Source organism: Leuresthes tenuis, unplaced genomic scaffold (assembly GCF_036924035.1).
Source record: "Leuresthes tenuis unplaced genomic scaffold, fLeuTen1.0.hap1 SCAF_5, whole genome shotgun sequence".
Lineage (NCBI taxonomy): Eukaryota > Metazoa > Chordata > Actinopteri > Atheriniformes > Atherinopsidae > Leuresthes > Leuresthes tenuis.
The window spans coordinates 11,419,326-11,435,467 of record NW_027325359.1 but is presented as its reverse complement, the minus strand read 5'-3'; the positions used below and the strand labels follow the sequence as shown (position 1 = coordinate 11,435,467).

The 16,142-nt window shown below is 44.8% G+C and overlaps 2 protein-coding genes across 2 annotated transcripts; one reads left to right on the top strand and one right to left on the bottom strand.

Moving 5' to 3' along the window:
• Nucleotides 1-1,262: 1,262 nt before the first annotated feature.
• epx (eosinophil peroxidase) lies at nucleotides 1,263-6,964 on the top strand. Its single transcript, XM_072385136.1, has 17 exons — nucleotides 1,263-1,280; nucleotides 1,375-1,462; nucleotides 1,537-1,627; nucleotides 1,715-1,890; nucleotides 2,215-2,347; nucleotides 2,441-2,570; nucleotides 2,657-2,863; nucleotides 3,258-3,624; nucleotides 3,703-3,863; nucleotides 3,952-4,210; nucleotides 4,291-4,461; nucleotides 4,587-4,824; nucleotides 4,905-5,116; nucleotides 5,196-5,360; nucleotides 5,927-6,010; nucleotides 6,105-6,201; nucleotides 6,345-6,964. The coding sequence occupies exons 1-17, from the start codon at nucleotides 1,263-1,265 to the stop codon at nucleotides 6,400-6,402; spliced, it is 2,655 nt and encodes an 884-aa protein (XP_072241237.1). The 3' UTR covers nucleotides 6,403-6,964.
• rab3il1 (RAB3A interacting protein (rabin3)-like 1) lies at nucleotides 6,958-12,970 on the bottom strand. Its single transcript, XM_072385967.1, has 9 exons — nucleotides 12,787-12,970; nucleotides 12,558-12,653; nucleotides 11,843-11,920; nucleotides 11,445-11,678; nucleotides 9,458-9,586; nucleotides 9,247-9,359; nucleotides 8,519-8,618; nucleotides 8,329-8,395; nucleotides 6,958-8,200 (listed from the first exon to the last, which is right to left on the bottom strand). The coding sequence occupies exons 3-9, from the start codon at nucleotides 11,906-11,908 to the stop codon at nucleotides 8,115-8,117; spliced, it is 795 nt and encodes a 264-aa protein (XP_072242068.1). The 5' UTR covers nucleotides 11,909-11,920; nucleotides 12,558-12,653; nucleotides 12,787-12,970; the 3' UTR covers nucleotides 6,958-8,114.
• Nucleotides 12,971-16,142: the final 3,172 nt, after the last annotated feature.

Here is a 16,142-nt window from a genome sequence, read left to right as displayed (position 1 = left end):
CTTTGGGCCTGTTGTGCGTTGGTGTTAGAGCCACAAAACCCCCAAACTGCCGATACATAGTTCCAAAAAGGCAACAGCTGGGCCTGATCGCTGCCTTGTGTCTCTGTTTGTCAAGCTGATTTTTACTAAGTTTACCTTATTTAACAGTGCAAAAATCAGACGTTGGCTTATTTCAGTGCAGTTCAGTCGTTTTCAGACACGTTACCAAAAACAAAAAAAAGCACAACTCATATCTTATGATATCATATCATATTTTTTTTTTGTTTTGCGGTATTGGTATCAGAAATAATCACTCAAAGGAATTCCCACAACCAGAAGCTATTATTTATTATTCCCAGATGTGGGTGAATGAACCCTTTCTCTTCTTGTTTTGTTCTCTTCTCTTCTTCCAGCACATGTTGTTGAAGATGGGTAATGTGGGTCAGCAGGGATAATATTGATAACAGTGTAATGAAATGGGGCCGATGACTCATTTGATGCTATCACACACCTGGAGCATGAAAGAAACAAGCGTGGGCACAGGGAAGTCCTAATATTTCTTTGCTTTTTAAAGCCTCATACTGGAAACAACCGCTTTTTATGATTCACATCCTCCTGAGAAATTTAACTCAGAGCTTTTGTTAGTTGGATTTATTTTTTATCCTCATACTTGGATCATCATCATCATTTCTGCATCCTTCTTCAAGACACCTTTCTGTGTCGGCAGCGCAGGTATAATAAGATTAAAACTTCTGGCCTGTGGGAAAGACACAGACACACTTGTATAGCAAGGAGAAACTTATTTTGTTTTGCCTACTTTAAGGTAATAAGAGAGGCTGTCTTTTTTTTTTTTTTTTTCCAAATCCAACTGATGGCACTTGTACATCTAACATCGTATCGTTGATGGATCCACTACACAGTCGCACTGTCTGTTCTTTTGAGGGGATGGGTAAAATCGGTAATAATTTGAAATGTTGATTTGACAGAAGGTTTTCATCATTGGCAAGAGGACAAAAGCAAATTGGATTTGAAAGGTTACTAGGTCGAGGCTGTGAGTCCAGTGTTTGATGTTGCCTTCCTGTCACCAGAAGGACCGATAAGGGGATTCTGCACATACCTGTTGGCCCCGCCGCCCGTGTATACATAGCAACCCCGACTCTCGGACCCAGACACATGCACTTACACCTGCTGGTTCTCGAGATGTGTCGAAGCGAGCACAGCTGAAAGATACTTTGTGTGATTTTGTTTCTGTTTGCCCAGTTTGAACAGTTTTCAGGATCTAGATGGACACAGCACTCATGGTGAGTTTTGATTTTTCTTTCCTCGTTTGGTAAAATGAGCGACATCTGACTGTTTTCTGTTTCTTTCAACGTTCATTGCGATGTCTCATTTCAGGTGTCTGCGTCTCTGGCTGGACTTGCTCTTATCCTGCTCTCCCTCCCTGAGCACGCGTCACTGAACAGAGTATTTGACAACACTTCAGGTAGGTTTTCTGTGCAATCATTTCTGGACAGAACAGGTAGTGGGGAGCCGCTCTAACTGTGTCTATGTTCTCAGGAACTGTTTATCTGGGGTCAGTGTATGTTGATAAGGCTCTTCAGAGGGCGATTGAGCTGACTGATGCTGCTTATGCCCGCACAAGTGAAAGGTAAAAAAAAAAAAGAGCTGACTCACCCCAGAACATAAATCAAACCTATGCCATGGCGCTTAAAAAGGAAGCTCTCAATGTTTCCAGGGTGAAGAAATCTTTGTCTGAAGGTGCTCTGAGGCCCAGTGACCTGCTGGCCCAGTTCAAACAGATTGAAGCCAGAACCAGGACTCATATCCAGGCAGCTGAACTGTTGGACAATACAGTGGAGCTGATCAGAGAGATGGTCTACACTAATACTATGATGCAGCCAAATCCTTACGGTACTGACCAACATCACACAGTTTAAAAAGACAATTCAGCAGCAGCGGGTCAGATTATTTCTCTGTTCAGTTTTGATTGACAACTAGTCTAATTTTTTATATACGGTTTAATGCATTTGATTAAACTCTTTGTTAACTTTTGCACTTTGAACAGCCATAAAAATTGTGAAAGCTCAGATTTATATCGAGTTCAACTTTCAATAGTTTTATAAAGAATGAGAGACCAAACTTCTGGTGCATGCTGTAAACCATTGTTTTGGTTTCCGGGAACTGAAGATGATGAGATTTCTTTGCACGACTCGGTTTTACTGCGTGTGCCCTCAGAGCTGCTGAGTGATGAAGATGTGGAGAATCTGCTGCAAGTGACGGGCTGCTCCACTCAGCTGCCGACACTCAGCTGTCGAACAGACTGTCTGTCTGAGCGCTACAGATCCATCACAGGCGACTGCAACAACAGGTCAGGGCTGATGTGAAAACATGCATTAACAAAACGGGGCTGTCGTTTTCTTGTGGCCCTTAAGTGACTCTTTCTGTTGTGTTTCGTGTTCAGACAACATTCAAGATGGGGAGCTGCAAACATCCCGTATTCCCGCTGGTTGCCTCCAGAGTACGAGGACATGTGGGGGATGCCCAGAGGATGGGAGTCCAAGCACACCTACCACAACGTCAGCCTGCCTCCGGTAAGAGCCCTGCGGCCGCTCTCAGTCGCCCTCTATCCTGTCTTTTGCCGTTAACTCCAACACTCCTCACCTTGTTTATTTTCCAGGTGCGGCTCGTGTCACATGAAGTGCTGTTCACTCACAATGACAACATCTCTGTGGACTCCACTCTGTCCCACCTGCTGGTGGACTGGGGTCAGTGGATAGACCACGACATAGTGCTGACACCTCAGAGCCCCAGTACGGCCGCCTTTAAGACCGGAGCTGACTGCAGCCACACCTGCAGTCGAGACACACCCTGCTTCCCCATTCAGGTATTCCCCTTTTCAAACCCGCTGCTTTTGCGATGGTTTGTTTTACATCCTGCCTTCAGCAGTCTTCTCACTGTACTTTTTCATTTCAAGTGTGAAGCACAGCGGGAACACTATGACCTGTGTAGCGGACAATGTATAGTATAGTTGTGTACATTACTTGCAAAGCATGCTTGTTTGCAACTGTTTTCATTGAATGTAAAACTAGTTTTATATCACATCAACTATATTATATATAATATATATATATTAATTATTTCCTATGTTTGGCCAGAAACTCATCAAAGTGGAACCAGAATAAAGATTTTTTTTTAAAAGTGATTGATGGTGGTTAAAATGAGAGCATTTTTTTCTCCAGCAGTAGCAGCAATACTAAACATGAACCTTTTTCTCCTAGATCCCTCTGTCTGATCCTCGTAATGGCTTCCAGAGTTGCATGCCCTTCTTCCGCTCTGCACCCAGCTGTGGTGCCGGAGTTTGGCCTCAACGCCACCGGGAGCAGCTCAACGCCATCACCTCCTTTGTAGACGCCAGTATGGTGTATGGCAGCTCTGCCACCCTGGCCTCTGCTCTCAGAAACCACTCCTCTCCTCTGGGTGCTATGGCTATCAACCCCCAGCACTCAGACAGGGAGCTGGCACACATGCCTTTCCTCCTGCGCGTGCAGGCTCACCTGGACCCCTGTGGCCCCCGTAACTCCACCACCTCAGGGGCGCGAGACAGATCTACACACCGGGAGAACACCACATCATGCTTTCAAGCTGGTGAGTGAGTGAATGTATTGAATCAACCACTTCCTGCTGGCACGAGAGCAGCTGCTGTTCATAAGTTGTGTATCACAGGTGATTCCAGAGCCAACGAACATTTGGGACTGATCGCACTTCACACGCTCTTTCTGAGAGAGCACAACCGTCTGGTCAAAGAGCTGCACCTGCTCAACCCTCACTGGAGCCCCGACACCCTCTATCAGGAGGCCCGCAAGATCATAGGAGCCATTCACCAGGTATCTGCAGCATATTCAGCTTGACGTCCTTTCACATCTAACTCTGACCTTTCCTCATCTCTCTGACCTTTCCTCTTCATCTTTCAAGATCCTGACATGGGAGCACTACCTGCCACGAGTCCTTGGTGAGAGCGCCATGACTCGTCTGATGCCTCCCTACCAGGGCTACGATCCTGACGTGGATCCCAGCATCGCTAACGTATTTGCAACCGCTGCTTTTCGTTTTGCCCACGTCACAGTGCAGCCAGTGGTGAACAGGCTGGGGCCAGGATACACCTTCAACCCCCGGTATCCCCCGCTGCCGCTGCATCATTCACTGTTCGCCTCTTGGCGGGTAGTGCAGGAAGGTGAAGCAGGATGTTGCTGTTGTTCTTCAGTTGAATGTGAGCTTTTCTGTATCTGTATTTCAATTGTCCTGATATTTTAGGTGGTATCGACCCCGTGCTGCGCGGACTTTTGCTGTCTCCAGCCAAGCTGCAGACTCCAGGTCAGATGATGGTGGAGGAGCTGACAGAGAGGCTGTTTCAGGCTCAGGGAGGGATGCCTCTGGACCTCGGGGCCCTTAACCTCCAGAGGGGTCGGGACCACGGCCTACCTGGTAACCAGCACTTTTACCTCAGGCACAGCATGACCATGTAATGTCAAGGAGAAATTGAATTCTTTTTTTTAAACTACCTGTATCTGATTAGTTCTGATATTCAAATTATTGACCTTCTCCATAAGGATACAGCTCGTGGCGAAGGTTATGTGGCCTCACCATTCCCAACACCACATCAGAACTGGCTGAAATTTTGGGCAACTTCACTTTGGCTCACAAATTCCAGCTCTTATACGGGACTCCACACAACATCGATGTGTGGGTGGGGGCCATATCAGAGCCCGCTCTGCCTGGAGGTCGAGTCGGGCCGCTCCTGTCCTGCCTCCTGGCCAGACAGTTCAGGGCGCTGAGAGATGGGGACAGGTAGGAGTAAAATAAGACGGATCAAGTTTTTGCACCTATCAAGCGAGAAGTGAACTCTAAGTCCGTCTTTGTATGCCAAGGTTTTGGTGGGAGAAGAAAGGGGTGTTCACCAGCACCCAGAGGGAAAACCTGCACTCCATCTCTCTGTCTCGCATCATTTGTGACAACAGCCACATCACTCAGGTCCCTGTGAACCCGTTCTCACGCACTGAGAGCCTGGAGGACATGCTGGCCTGTTCCCACCCTCTCGTCCCCCACCTTGACCTCAGTCCCTGGAAAGAACCAGACACAGGTGAGGTAAAAAAAAACAACAAAAAAAAAACACGTGGAGCATGAAATTTGGGTTTTCCATTTAATGGCTTCTCCCTCAGATCCCAGCTGCGGTCCAATCCCCAGGATTCAGTCCGGCTACTCTCTGCTCTGCAACTCTGTGATTCTCTATGAGTGTCACTCCGGCTTCAAGCTGCTGGGCTCTTCATCGGTCAGCTGTGATCTGAATAGCCAGCAGTGGAGCTCAACACCTCCAACATGTCAAGGTACAGAGAAAAAAGTGAGGCCTGGCAACATCGCCGGGATAGATCAGGGTTTGTGTATACTTTGTTATGGTGTTAAATCCACAGTTTAACAAAACTGCAAGTTTCTTGTCTACCACTGCAAAACTAAAATGAACAACAGCAGAAAAGATCCACAAGTACAGAGGTTTTCCCTTTGTGCTCCCTTCAAAATAGTTCCACTAATAGTTCCAATTTCTGCATGCCTACAGCTGCCAAATATCATTATGAAACAATGTATCAGGCCTCATGTCAAATAATCAAGCTGAACTTTTGTTGTGAACTCTTGCAAGAGAACAGATTATTTTCTGTTTACTCTTTACTGCGCCTTCACATTTAATCAAAAAACAAACTAGCTTTCTATCTCTCTCTAACATGTTGTTGCACAGTAGCGTTTGTGTGTGTGTGTGTGTGATCGATGCCTCCGTTTGAAATACAGTAAGTACAAATGCCCTAATGTACCCTCTCTAAATAGGAAGGATTTTTAAAGGTTTTAAACTACAGCCAGTTCCTCGCGGTTCTAAATTCACATCCCAATGATCTCTTTGTAGACATCAACGAATGTGAAGAAATGACTTCTCCTTGCCCACAACACCTGGAGTGTTTCAACACAGCCGGTTCCTTTATTTGCTCAGGTGGGTTCTGGTCGATTTAAAGTACTTAAAACATGCACAACACCTCACACGTGTCTGTCAGTTCTGACCTCCAACATTTCCTGCTATGATCCAGAAAACCCTTCGCCGTCCGCTGTCGCCATTGTCACTGCAGTGGTAGTAATGATCGGGGGCGCCGCCATGCTGGTGATGATCATGATCTGTTATCGAAGGTGAGGCGCTGAGTCGGTCTGCATGAGCACAAATGCTACAGTTCTTTTAATAGAGTGCTTAGATTATGCATTTAAGAGACTTAAAGAATCTACAGAAGGTCAACTGTTCATTCCTGATGGACTCTGGTCTTTGTTCTTTGCAGATATTTCCCAAAGACAGAAGAGCTGATCACGACTGAATGTTGCCAGAGAAGCAGTTAGTCAAAAGTTAATATTCCTGGTATTCTCTTTTATATAAAACTGACTGCAGTAGCATTACATTTTGTGTTGCTAATTTATAAAAGAAATGTCAAACTGAACATTGAGGTTGTTGGCCAGTGATCTGGATAACTGGACACGTTCTCCGACTGCACACATTCACAGCGACGGTGCTCATTCATAAACTCTTTTCATAGTTCTGCTGTAATCTGTACAAAAAAAAAATAAGGCTGCAAAAACAGAAGCTCACAGAAGCCGTTTCAATCCGGAAACTAAAATCTTACTGGAATGTTTGTTCCAAAAACAGATTTTTAGACCATGAGGCACCTCTGAGCTGGTCTTAGGATTTCTTCAGTGTCCCTGAGCCTGATTCCTGCTTACAAACCTGTTGGGCAACTGCGAGTGTTTGTCAGGGTGACCAGGCGGTTCCCAGCAGTGACCTGATTCAGAAACCAAGTCCTGCTGTTGTGCTGGTTTGAAATGAATGACGGTGAGATGAGTCACTGGCTTTTTTGTCCAATCTCGAACCATAAATAACACACGGTACAAAAGCGATACTCAGGCTACATTGCCTTGTGTTTAATGGACTGTTTACACAGATACTTTTTCATTACATTGAGGTTAGGAACATGAAACCCATAATATGGCTAAAAAGCAGTTATTGCACTTTCTAACATAAAGTTCTTCATTTTCACCATTGCAATACCTTTCCATAAAGACTGTCCATTGATAATGACAAATTCAAACTATGAGGTAATTCTTCATTGGATAAACATGGCTGTGTTTAGCTTTCATGCAAAGTCATTTATGGCTTTTACTGTGTTAACTGCAAACATGCAAAACTACATCTGAACAATTGCAAATCATCTGTAATAAAGTTTACGCTTGGTCTACATTGCGAGGCTGTCTCCATTTTTAATGTTTTAATAGGAATACATCGGATTATGAAACACATGCCTGAGCTGTTTATTGCGAGAGGCTGAAGGTGATCATTTTACGAAAAGGCAGAACAGGATGTGCGAGAGTGTATTATCATAATTAAGGCCATGCTGTGATGTTTAAGCTGATGACTGAGTGCAGTTAGGAGATGCCACTGAGCACTGAGCATTTGGATAGAAACAACATAACAGCTCAAATTATTGCTTTATGGAAACAAAACTGCTCTGCATAGTTGTGGCACTTGAGGTAAGAGACCAACTCAACTTCATATAGTGTTTTCATTCTGTGTTGTGCCGTTTGTTTCAGAAGCGGATCAACACACCAATTACCTGAAACAGGACACGTAGGATGTATCGTGGTAACGTGAGAAGAAGCGTGTTCTCCGCCGGGGAGAGTTCAGAGTTCACACAATTAAAAACAAATGTTCCCCACAATAATAAGACCGATACTTGAGGTGTGTAATTAAGTTTCTTAGCATGTGGTTTTAACAGAAAAAGGTATTGAACATTAGCGGGAATAACACCATCTTTGGAATGGGGTTCTTTTTATGCCGTTCCTGCAGTGCTGGTTTGATTCTATCTTAAGTGCATTTCCAAAAGTGGCACTTCAACACTTTCTGCTTCCCTTGTTGGCTGACCTCTGCTGCAGCACAAAAACTGGACAAAATTGATCTAAGACCGCTGGTGGGACCACCGTTACCCCAGACTTGTGTGAGACTAATCGCAGTCTTGTGATCATGCTGTCCTGTTGGGCATCTCAGAGGACTGTCAGGTCTCCTAGCCCTGGTCAGTCAAGTAGAAACCTAACTTCGCCACAGTCATCTCTCTGCGAAGACGCATCACTTCCCAAAACATCTGGTCCGCTGGACGATTATCAAGGAAAAAAAAAAAAGGAGGAAAGAAAGAAAGAAAGAAAATGCATATCAGCTGCCTGATCTAAATTCCTTGTGGCAAAGCAGGAAGCAAAGATGAGACCCCTGCGTCATCTTACCATCGTGTCTCACCAGGCCCTGCTGGATGTACCGGATATAGGTAAAGAAATTGCACACAGCTGTGATCTAGAGAGACAAAACACAACCAATTCACATTTAGCAGCTCTTTACATATGGGGAAAAAAATTGTTGCAATGAAGAAAGTTAACCAGAGAAGGAAAAAAAAAAAAAAGAAATAAAAAAAGTCACCCGTGCTCGGCTTGAGGGCGAAATGTAATAGTAGCTCCCCTTGTCACCTAGTTTGATGCGGTGTCTGCAGAGCCGCGAGAGGCCGCTTAGTGCACACTTCCTACAGGTGGAGATGCTCAAATGTTAAAAGTGACTGCTACAATAACCACATCCACACAGTTGCTGTTAAGTGAGAGCAGACACTGAACATGAGTCGCACTTCTTCGGACCCTCCTGCATGACGCTGAGCCAAGCCACGGGACGGGACGGCACGGCAACGGCTTATTTCACGGGACAAACGGCGATAAAGCTGCACAGTCAGAAGGTTAGTCACAGAAAGGGGAAATGGGTTTTTAGGTTGCATTAATGCAAACCCAGGTACATGCAGAGCTTTACTGTTCATTCGTTTGCAGATTTGGTAGCACTCTGAACACATCTGGATGGGCAGATCTCAATCCATGCCACAGCAACATGAGTTAGTGAAAAGCTGAATGAGTGACTGATTCCTGAGGGGACTTACGTCTCTATTGCAGCCCTAAAGCCACTGAGGGGAAGAAAACAAAAAACAGATTTTCCATCAGTCAAAGATTAGAAATGTGCCCAGTGGAAAGGCTTCAGCTATGATCATAAATCACCAGAGGATGAGCAAAGACCCAAAATAAAAAGGAGTGAATGTCCAGCGTTTAAATGTCTACTGAGTAGTGAACGAGAGAACAAAAGGGCAGTTATTACAGTAGATGGTAACTCACTTAGGGCCTCCGCACTCTATAGCGGAGGCTTTAACCATCGGTACTGCTGACATGGCTACAGGCTCGATGGTGAGAGAATTCTTTTCCACGGCGCTCTGAACCAGCTGGGAGAGCTGTGGAAAGCGGCGACACCAACGTTAAAACATCCCCACACAACAAGTTTTGAATGTAGCAGCATAGCGCTGGTGCACAGAAGCAGCAACGGTGTGACCTCTGATCTCGTGAAGGTTAAACAGGGTCCGATGTCTTCTCTGTAAATGCGACTTAAGAAGGCGGAGGATCTGTCCAGACTCGGATGCTCCCTCCACAGCAAAAATTCTGCAAACAGGATAGAGTCCATCTGCAGAGAGAGAACAGCCAGCCAACAAGTCAGTACACTACCTCTCTGTCATAAAGCTCCAACTCAACCCTTAAACTAGGGCTGCACCATACTGGGACAACGTGCTCTGTGTAATATTATTGTTGAATATAACATGATTTCCATCATATACTTCAGTATTTGGTGTTAAGCTGCTCCTGAGTATGCAAATCAGCTGCAGAACCTCTAAATGGAATGCAGCCCTTATGTATCTGTGCTTGTCCTACAATTTAGGTCAAAATGTCTGCCATGACAAAGGTCTGTAGCCTACTATTTACTGCAGCCGAGCAGACTTTTGTGATTTGGAACTCGATTGAGAAGGTGATGACGGGTAATACTCAGCGTATTGTGGAGCCCTTCCACCTTAAATTGTGACTCATCTGAGTCCGCTTAGGATTTTACATTCACTGGGGGAGCTACCTTCGTGGGAAAAAGCTTCACAAGTCCAAGTTGGTGTTGATAAACTTCATAAGAGTTCCCGACAACAAAGTCAGATTTATGGAGGCGTTTCCTTTGATTTTTCTCAGTCGTAAGTTCCCGTTTCTTATCAATACGCAGTAGCAAAACGTATAAATACCAGTAAATCACTGCCCGAACAAACAGCAGCTTTCGATATAGAGCTCTAAAAAACACACCCAGCGTTAATCAAATCTGTATGGGACAGAGAAAATAAGATGTGGTTTTGAGTCATCTACCAACCACTGGCTGGCACTTATCAGCAGTGCTGCGTCAACACGACTCCCAGCAAGATTGTTCCCTTAAAAAAAAGGGAACTGAAGAGGAGATAAACTAATAGTTTAGAATTAAACTGTCTGTCAATTCTTTTTTTTTTTACCCATTTGTTTCACTCTGATTGCTGTGAGGTAGTGTGAGTTCTGAAGCCATTTACTGTGCTCTCGCTCATGAACGAAATATGTGCCTCAGGAGGAGTTGAGTGCAATTTGTGCATTCATTTACATTTGCATGGGCGCACAAAGCTGCATGACCGATCTCTCAAGAGCTACACCTTGCAGAAGAAAGGGGTGGAGCGGAGTGGCTAACTCCACCCCCAACTGGGATTACATAATGTTCATTTGGAATTTTTTCCTTTCCCCTCCAAGCAGGAAAGTCATCGGCTGACATGACTATGAAATGATGCAGGAACACGTAGATGAGGCTTTGCAGTTCTGTCCCTGTGGCACATGGATGTCTTATAACTTATATATGTATTTATCAGTAGGCTTCGAGTACAAGTCATGTGTTTTCCTGATAAATACCTTTCATAATGATAAATCACAGGTATTAATACAACTACTAAAAGCCACCTCAAAACAAATCAATGCTCCAACTTGCCAACTAGAGACAGAGGCACTTAACACTGGATTGATTACACTCTTGTCTCCACAAAGATCTCTACTATGAGGAAGAAGAAACAGTCTCAGGTCTGCAAAAGCAGCTATTCACCAAAAAAACACTGCCAATTGTTACATTTGAGGGATTTATGAGTCCAAGTTGAAGGCTTTGAAGTTACCTGTGTGCGGTCAGTGCCGAGGCCCGAGCCCCGCTCCTGCAAACTGGGGTCACAGTTCAAACTGACAGGCTGGCCAGGCAGGAGGCAGAAAATCAGAGAGAGAAGAGCAGGAACAGCAGGCTGAGAGAGATAGAGACACCAGAGGCGGACAGGAAGAACAGGTCAGGGAGAGGCTAGTCTTGAAAGAGAGAAAGCAAAGAGAGCTTCACTTAATGCAAAACAGCAGAGCCGGGCGACTGGCGAGAGGAAGGGGAGAAATACACAAGCCTCAAGTTACAGGCGCACACTGAGAGGGAAGAGAGACAACTGTGTGAACTTCTTCCCGGTTACCTCTCGGTCCTCTTTAGCCACAGGCTGAATGGAAACGGATGAAAGTTCTGGTTTTGTGGAAGCGGCGGCAAAGGCGCCGCTGGCACTCTTGTTCCGGATGTGGCCGACGTGTTTGAGCGATCCTCTGGTACCTGAAGACTGCAGCTGTGGATGCAGCTGGCGGTTCGGTGAAGAAGGCGTGGACGTCAGTACCAGCGTCTTGAGTGCCATCACCTCTGCTTGTAGAACGTCAATCTGAGACACAAAATACAGATACAAAAAAAAGAAAATGATGAATAATAATCACGAGAATTACGGTAAACATCCGTAACACTGAAAGACGATTGGGTGGACAATGAGACTGGACCCTGATAACGACTCACATTTGACCTGGATTAAAGAAAAACAGACAAACAAACCTTCCCTTGAGCCTCCTTCAGTTGTTTCTCGGCCGCCGCTTGTTTCACATTAGCTTCGCGCACCATCTTATGAGCTTCCTGTTGAAAAGACGACTGAAGGATTAAAAAATAAATAAATCAGATCAATGGACAATCTATCGCTGATTGTTTCAACCAGTCGGATCAAAAAAAAAAAAAAAACTCAAAACCTACAGCTTCTTTCATCAAAGAAGTAATCTCCAGTCCACTAACCTCACCTAAAACTACGACTGCAGGATGCTGGGAGCTCCAACCCTTTCAACCTTTTTTCTGTTTTTGACTTTCAGACGCACAGGGTCGTCGGCATCTGTGCATCTCAGTATTTACACTGGTTCTAATTTGTCGGTGGGCTTACGGCTACACAAGTTCCCGTCAGCTCAAGTTACAGGTTCTCCGTCTCCTCCGTCAGTTTGGCTCGGTCACATGAAGGTTCCCAAATGAAAAATATGAGACAGTTCATTTCCGAATGAAAGGATATTCAGTATTCAAAATCTAGTTTTATTGCCCCGCGGGGGGTTGCTCAAGTATTTGGTGGCTTTACTGTTGCGAGGAAACCACTCCACTTGTTTTTGTTGCCCCCCCGAGTGACGCAGGTTTAAAACTGAGGCCATCTGCAAATCTCAGAACTTGAACAGAATCTCTTCCCTCATCTTCAACCTTACAGTGCACTCAGCAGAAAGTGTTGCACGCTGCTGACCTCAAACAGACTGGCAGTCAGCTCCTCCAGCTCTTGCTCCAGCTGATTTCTGACTTGTGACAGACGCTCGCACTCCTTGTCTTTTAGTTTCAGTTCCTGAGATGTGAGGGAGAGAAAGGCAACAGACACATTCAACAGGGAAGAAGAACATTTGCGCAGTCAATTCTTTTTTCCATTTCACGCCCATCTTATGCGTCTATACATGCAAGCACAAAGTAGGTTGCACTACCTTCTTTGCAGCGTCCAGCTGTTCCCTGAGGATCTCTGACCCCTTTTCTCTTATTTCCTTTTCTTTGATCTCCAGCGAGGAGCTGCGGAGCCGGGAGAGCTCGCCATGGGGTTTGCCTGAGGTGGGCCCAGCCTGGCCCCCTCCCCCGACTCTGGACTCTGGCCCTGGATCCAGATCTACCAACCTTCACAAAAGCACAAAAAAAAGAGAAAAAGATATAGAATCAACACAAAAGCAGTCAGTGACAAAGCTATTCTAAACAGGGCTCCAGCTTTTTCAGAGACGTGTTAACTCAACTCTGGGTGCACTTTGAATGTTCGGGAGTTATTTTTAGTCCAATTGGTTGTTCGCCACAAAACTCAAACCAGAATACCCTCGTGTACGTAAACCAGAGGCTCCAACTGATGGTTTCAAATGTATAAGTGTACGATTTCTACAGATTGATATTTGGATATTCAAGTTTTTCTATTTAAAAAAAACAAACAATAAAAGTACTGGATAATACAACCAATGGGTGCTTCTGTCTTGTGACTTGCAGCTTGTGACAGTAAACTACCGTTGTAAACATTAACAGAGACTCTCTCGTTAAGTGAAACCCTGAGAGATCCAGCTCCTAAAGACTCAGAACTGTTGAGCTCCACGATCAGCAGCTGTGTTCTGTCAGCAAAATCAAGAGTTTCTGTACTGAGTCCTGAAAAGTATCTGCACGTCGTCCCGACGGCATCAACAGATGCTCTTTCCAGCTCTAACGCATCACATATGTTCCCACTGAGCCACAATCAAAACAGTGCCCCAGCTGGGGGCCCCAGAGGGGACCCCGGGCCATAGCTTGAGACCCTTTGGTGCTGCATTAGCAATCCCAGTACTTCGTTTCGATCAAAACTTGATAGATAACACTGTTAGTCTTTTTTGCCACAGTTGCAGTTAAAGAGCAGAGCAGCCAACTACCAGCAGAGGTTTTAGCAGACTCGGCTAGTTAGCGCCAACTTTTTACCAGAGAGAGAGAGCTGTTGTCAGTATCCACCCTTACCCTGACGGTGCCCGGGACAGCAGACAAACCTCTCCTGTCAGCACAGCTGTCAGCGTCTCCTCTCCACCTCCCTTCTACTGCTGCCGTTGTCAAATGGACAAAAAACAAAGTGCACAAACTGAGCTAACGTCGGCGAGTTTCAGTGAAACTATTCCCAGCCGTTTTAAATCACAGCAGAGGAATGCGGACGCTGACGTAGGCAACCACCGCAGCGGCGGGCACAAAAACACGAAGAGAGGAAGCACAAGCCTGGCGCTGGCTTGGATTAAACCTTCCAGGAATACAGTCCGACGCTTCCTTATTATTTCCAATAAAGAAATACAGTCTCCTCTGTCTCTGCCCTTCTCTCTGTCACACACAAGTCACATGATAGCGCATCCACTCCCATCTGGCCGGCCGACCCATCCCGTCCGGAGTCACAAACCAACCGCGGCTCACACACTGGGTCAACATTCATAAGAAAACCTGCAAGTCACCAGTCTGAGCTCCACCGTCCCGACACATCCAGACGAAGCCAAAACCCACAGAAATACCGATGCAGCCCCTTACTAAAGCCGCCCAAATGTGTTATTAGTGGTGCATGTTGCCAACAAAGTCTGAAGGAAACACAACATTTGACAAAAGTCAAGCTTTTGTCTGCTTTGTGCAAAACAACATCTGGATATATTGAGGAGTTGCAGTGCAAAATATGCACAAAATGCATAGAAATAGAATTTTGGTCGTTTTATCAAAAAAATAAACATAAAATTGTAATTCAATTACGTAAAATGTGTCCTTATAAAGGGGTGTTTGTTTAATTAAATGCCCTGCTTTGTGTACATGTGTGTTATTATTATTATTATCATTTTAAATGCTTTTTAAAGGTCACATTCTTTGTCTCTGATTTCTTAAATTCGTGTCTGCACATGAAAATAAGTTATGTTGGTCATACATCAACAAAATGTTAAAATATACCAATCTCCCATGCTATGACACACATCATTTACACCCTGAAGTAAGTGGACAATCCCGTCACTGGGCAGAATGATGATTGGGGGGGTATAAAGATGATCACCTCCGTAACTTCTTATCAGGGCAAAAAATGTTGAACTAAAACACCCAGTTCTGGTTTCACTGTCCAATTTTATCTACACCTACATGACAACTACGCTGTACTGTGGGATTTGTATCATACGGTGTTGGATTTCTACTGAACAGACTCTTTTAGCTCCAGGTTGTCACTTGACCTGACCAGCTTGGTCTCACCATTATGTGATGATTCTGTGTAAAGCATCAACAATCCTAAAGGAAACATCCTTCGCAGTAAAAAGTTGTCACTCACAAACTTTAAACAGCTTTGTTATCAGTGAGGTTTGACTCAATATTTGGTTGTAAGAACATCAAGTCCAACAGGCTACTAGAAAAATCAGCTTTTCTCTGCACTAATATCTGGACATAGTGATCATTCTTTCTGTTATTGTGTGACCATAAATATGTAGCTGTATCTTTACATATTATATTATAACCTTCTCTACTAGGTAAAGAGGATTAACTTGAGCTGGCCTGGAGCATCTATCTACTTTTATGGCTTACACAGCACAACAGACCTTCCTGCCTGTTTTTTCAACCAACAAAAACCTTTGACCCATATAGACATTTTTCGCTGCTGTGCATTAGGACTCAAAACTTACTGCCCAACGGCACAGCGCTCCTCCTCAGTGACCTTGTCGGACTTGTGTCTGACTGCTGGCACATCAGATGTCCCAAAGAAGACTGGAGATGAGTACACTGCTATTCCAGATCTCCCTGCTTTGAGGACTTCATACCCCGGGTTCGATGGCGCTGAAGACGGTGGAGATGAGGAAATGTGGACGCTGTGAATCCCCTCAAAAGCATCCATGTGTCTTTCTCAGGCGGTGCAGAGACGCAGAGAAGCTGCCAGGATGTAGGCTGTGTAGGATGACCCCAATATTTGTGGACACTCAAAACCTAACAGATCCGGAGAAGACAGAGTTGGATACTTAAAATCACAAGAAAACTAAATGGCTTATAAGAGTTTAAACAGAGTTCAAACAGCAGGTGACATGATGTGACCTCTGCAAAGTTTAAACCACAACTCCAACATATCTCTCTTACTGCACAGCTACAGGAAGACGGGCTCTTTACTTTGCAGCTTGTCAGGCAAAAGGAATTTCTTTCTTTTAGATATCCTGAGCAAACACAAGTATCACACACCACCGAGTGTGACAGAAATTCATAGAATACACTCACCTAGATTGACTAAACTGATTCCCAGTTGCAAGTGCACCAAAATATCTGCAAAATCAGCAGAAATTCTGCTTTGATA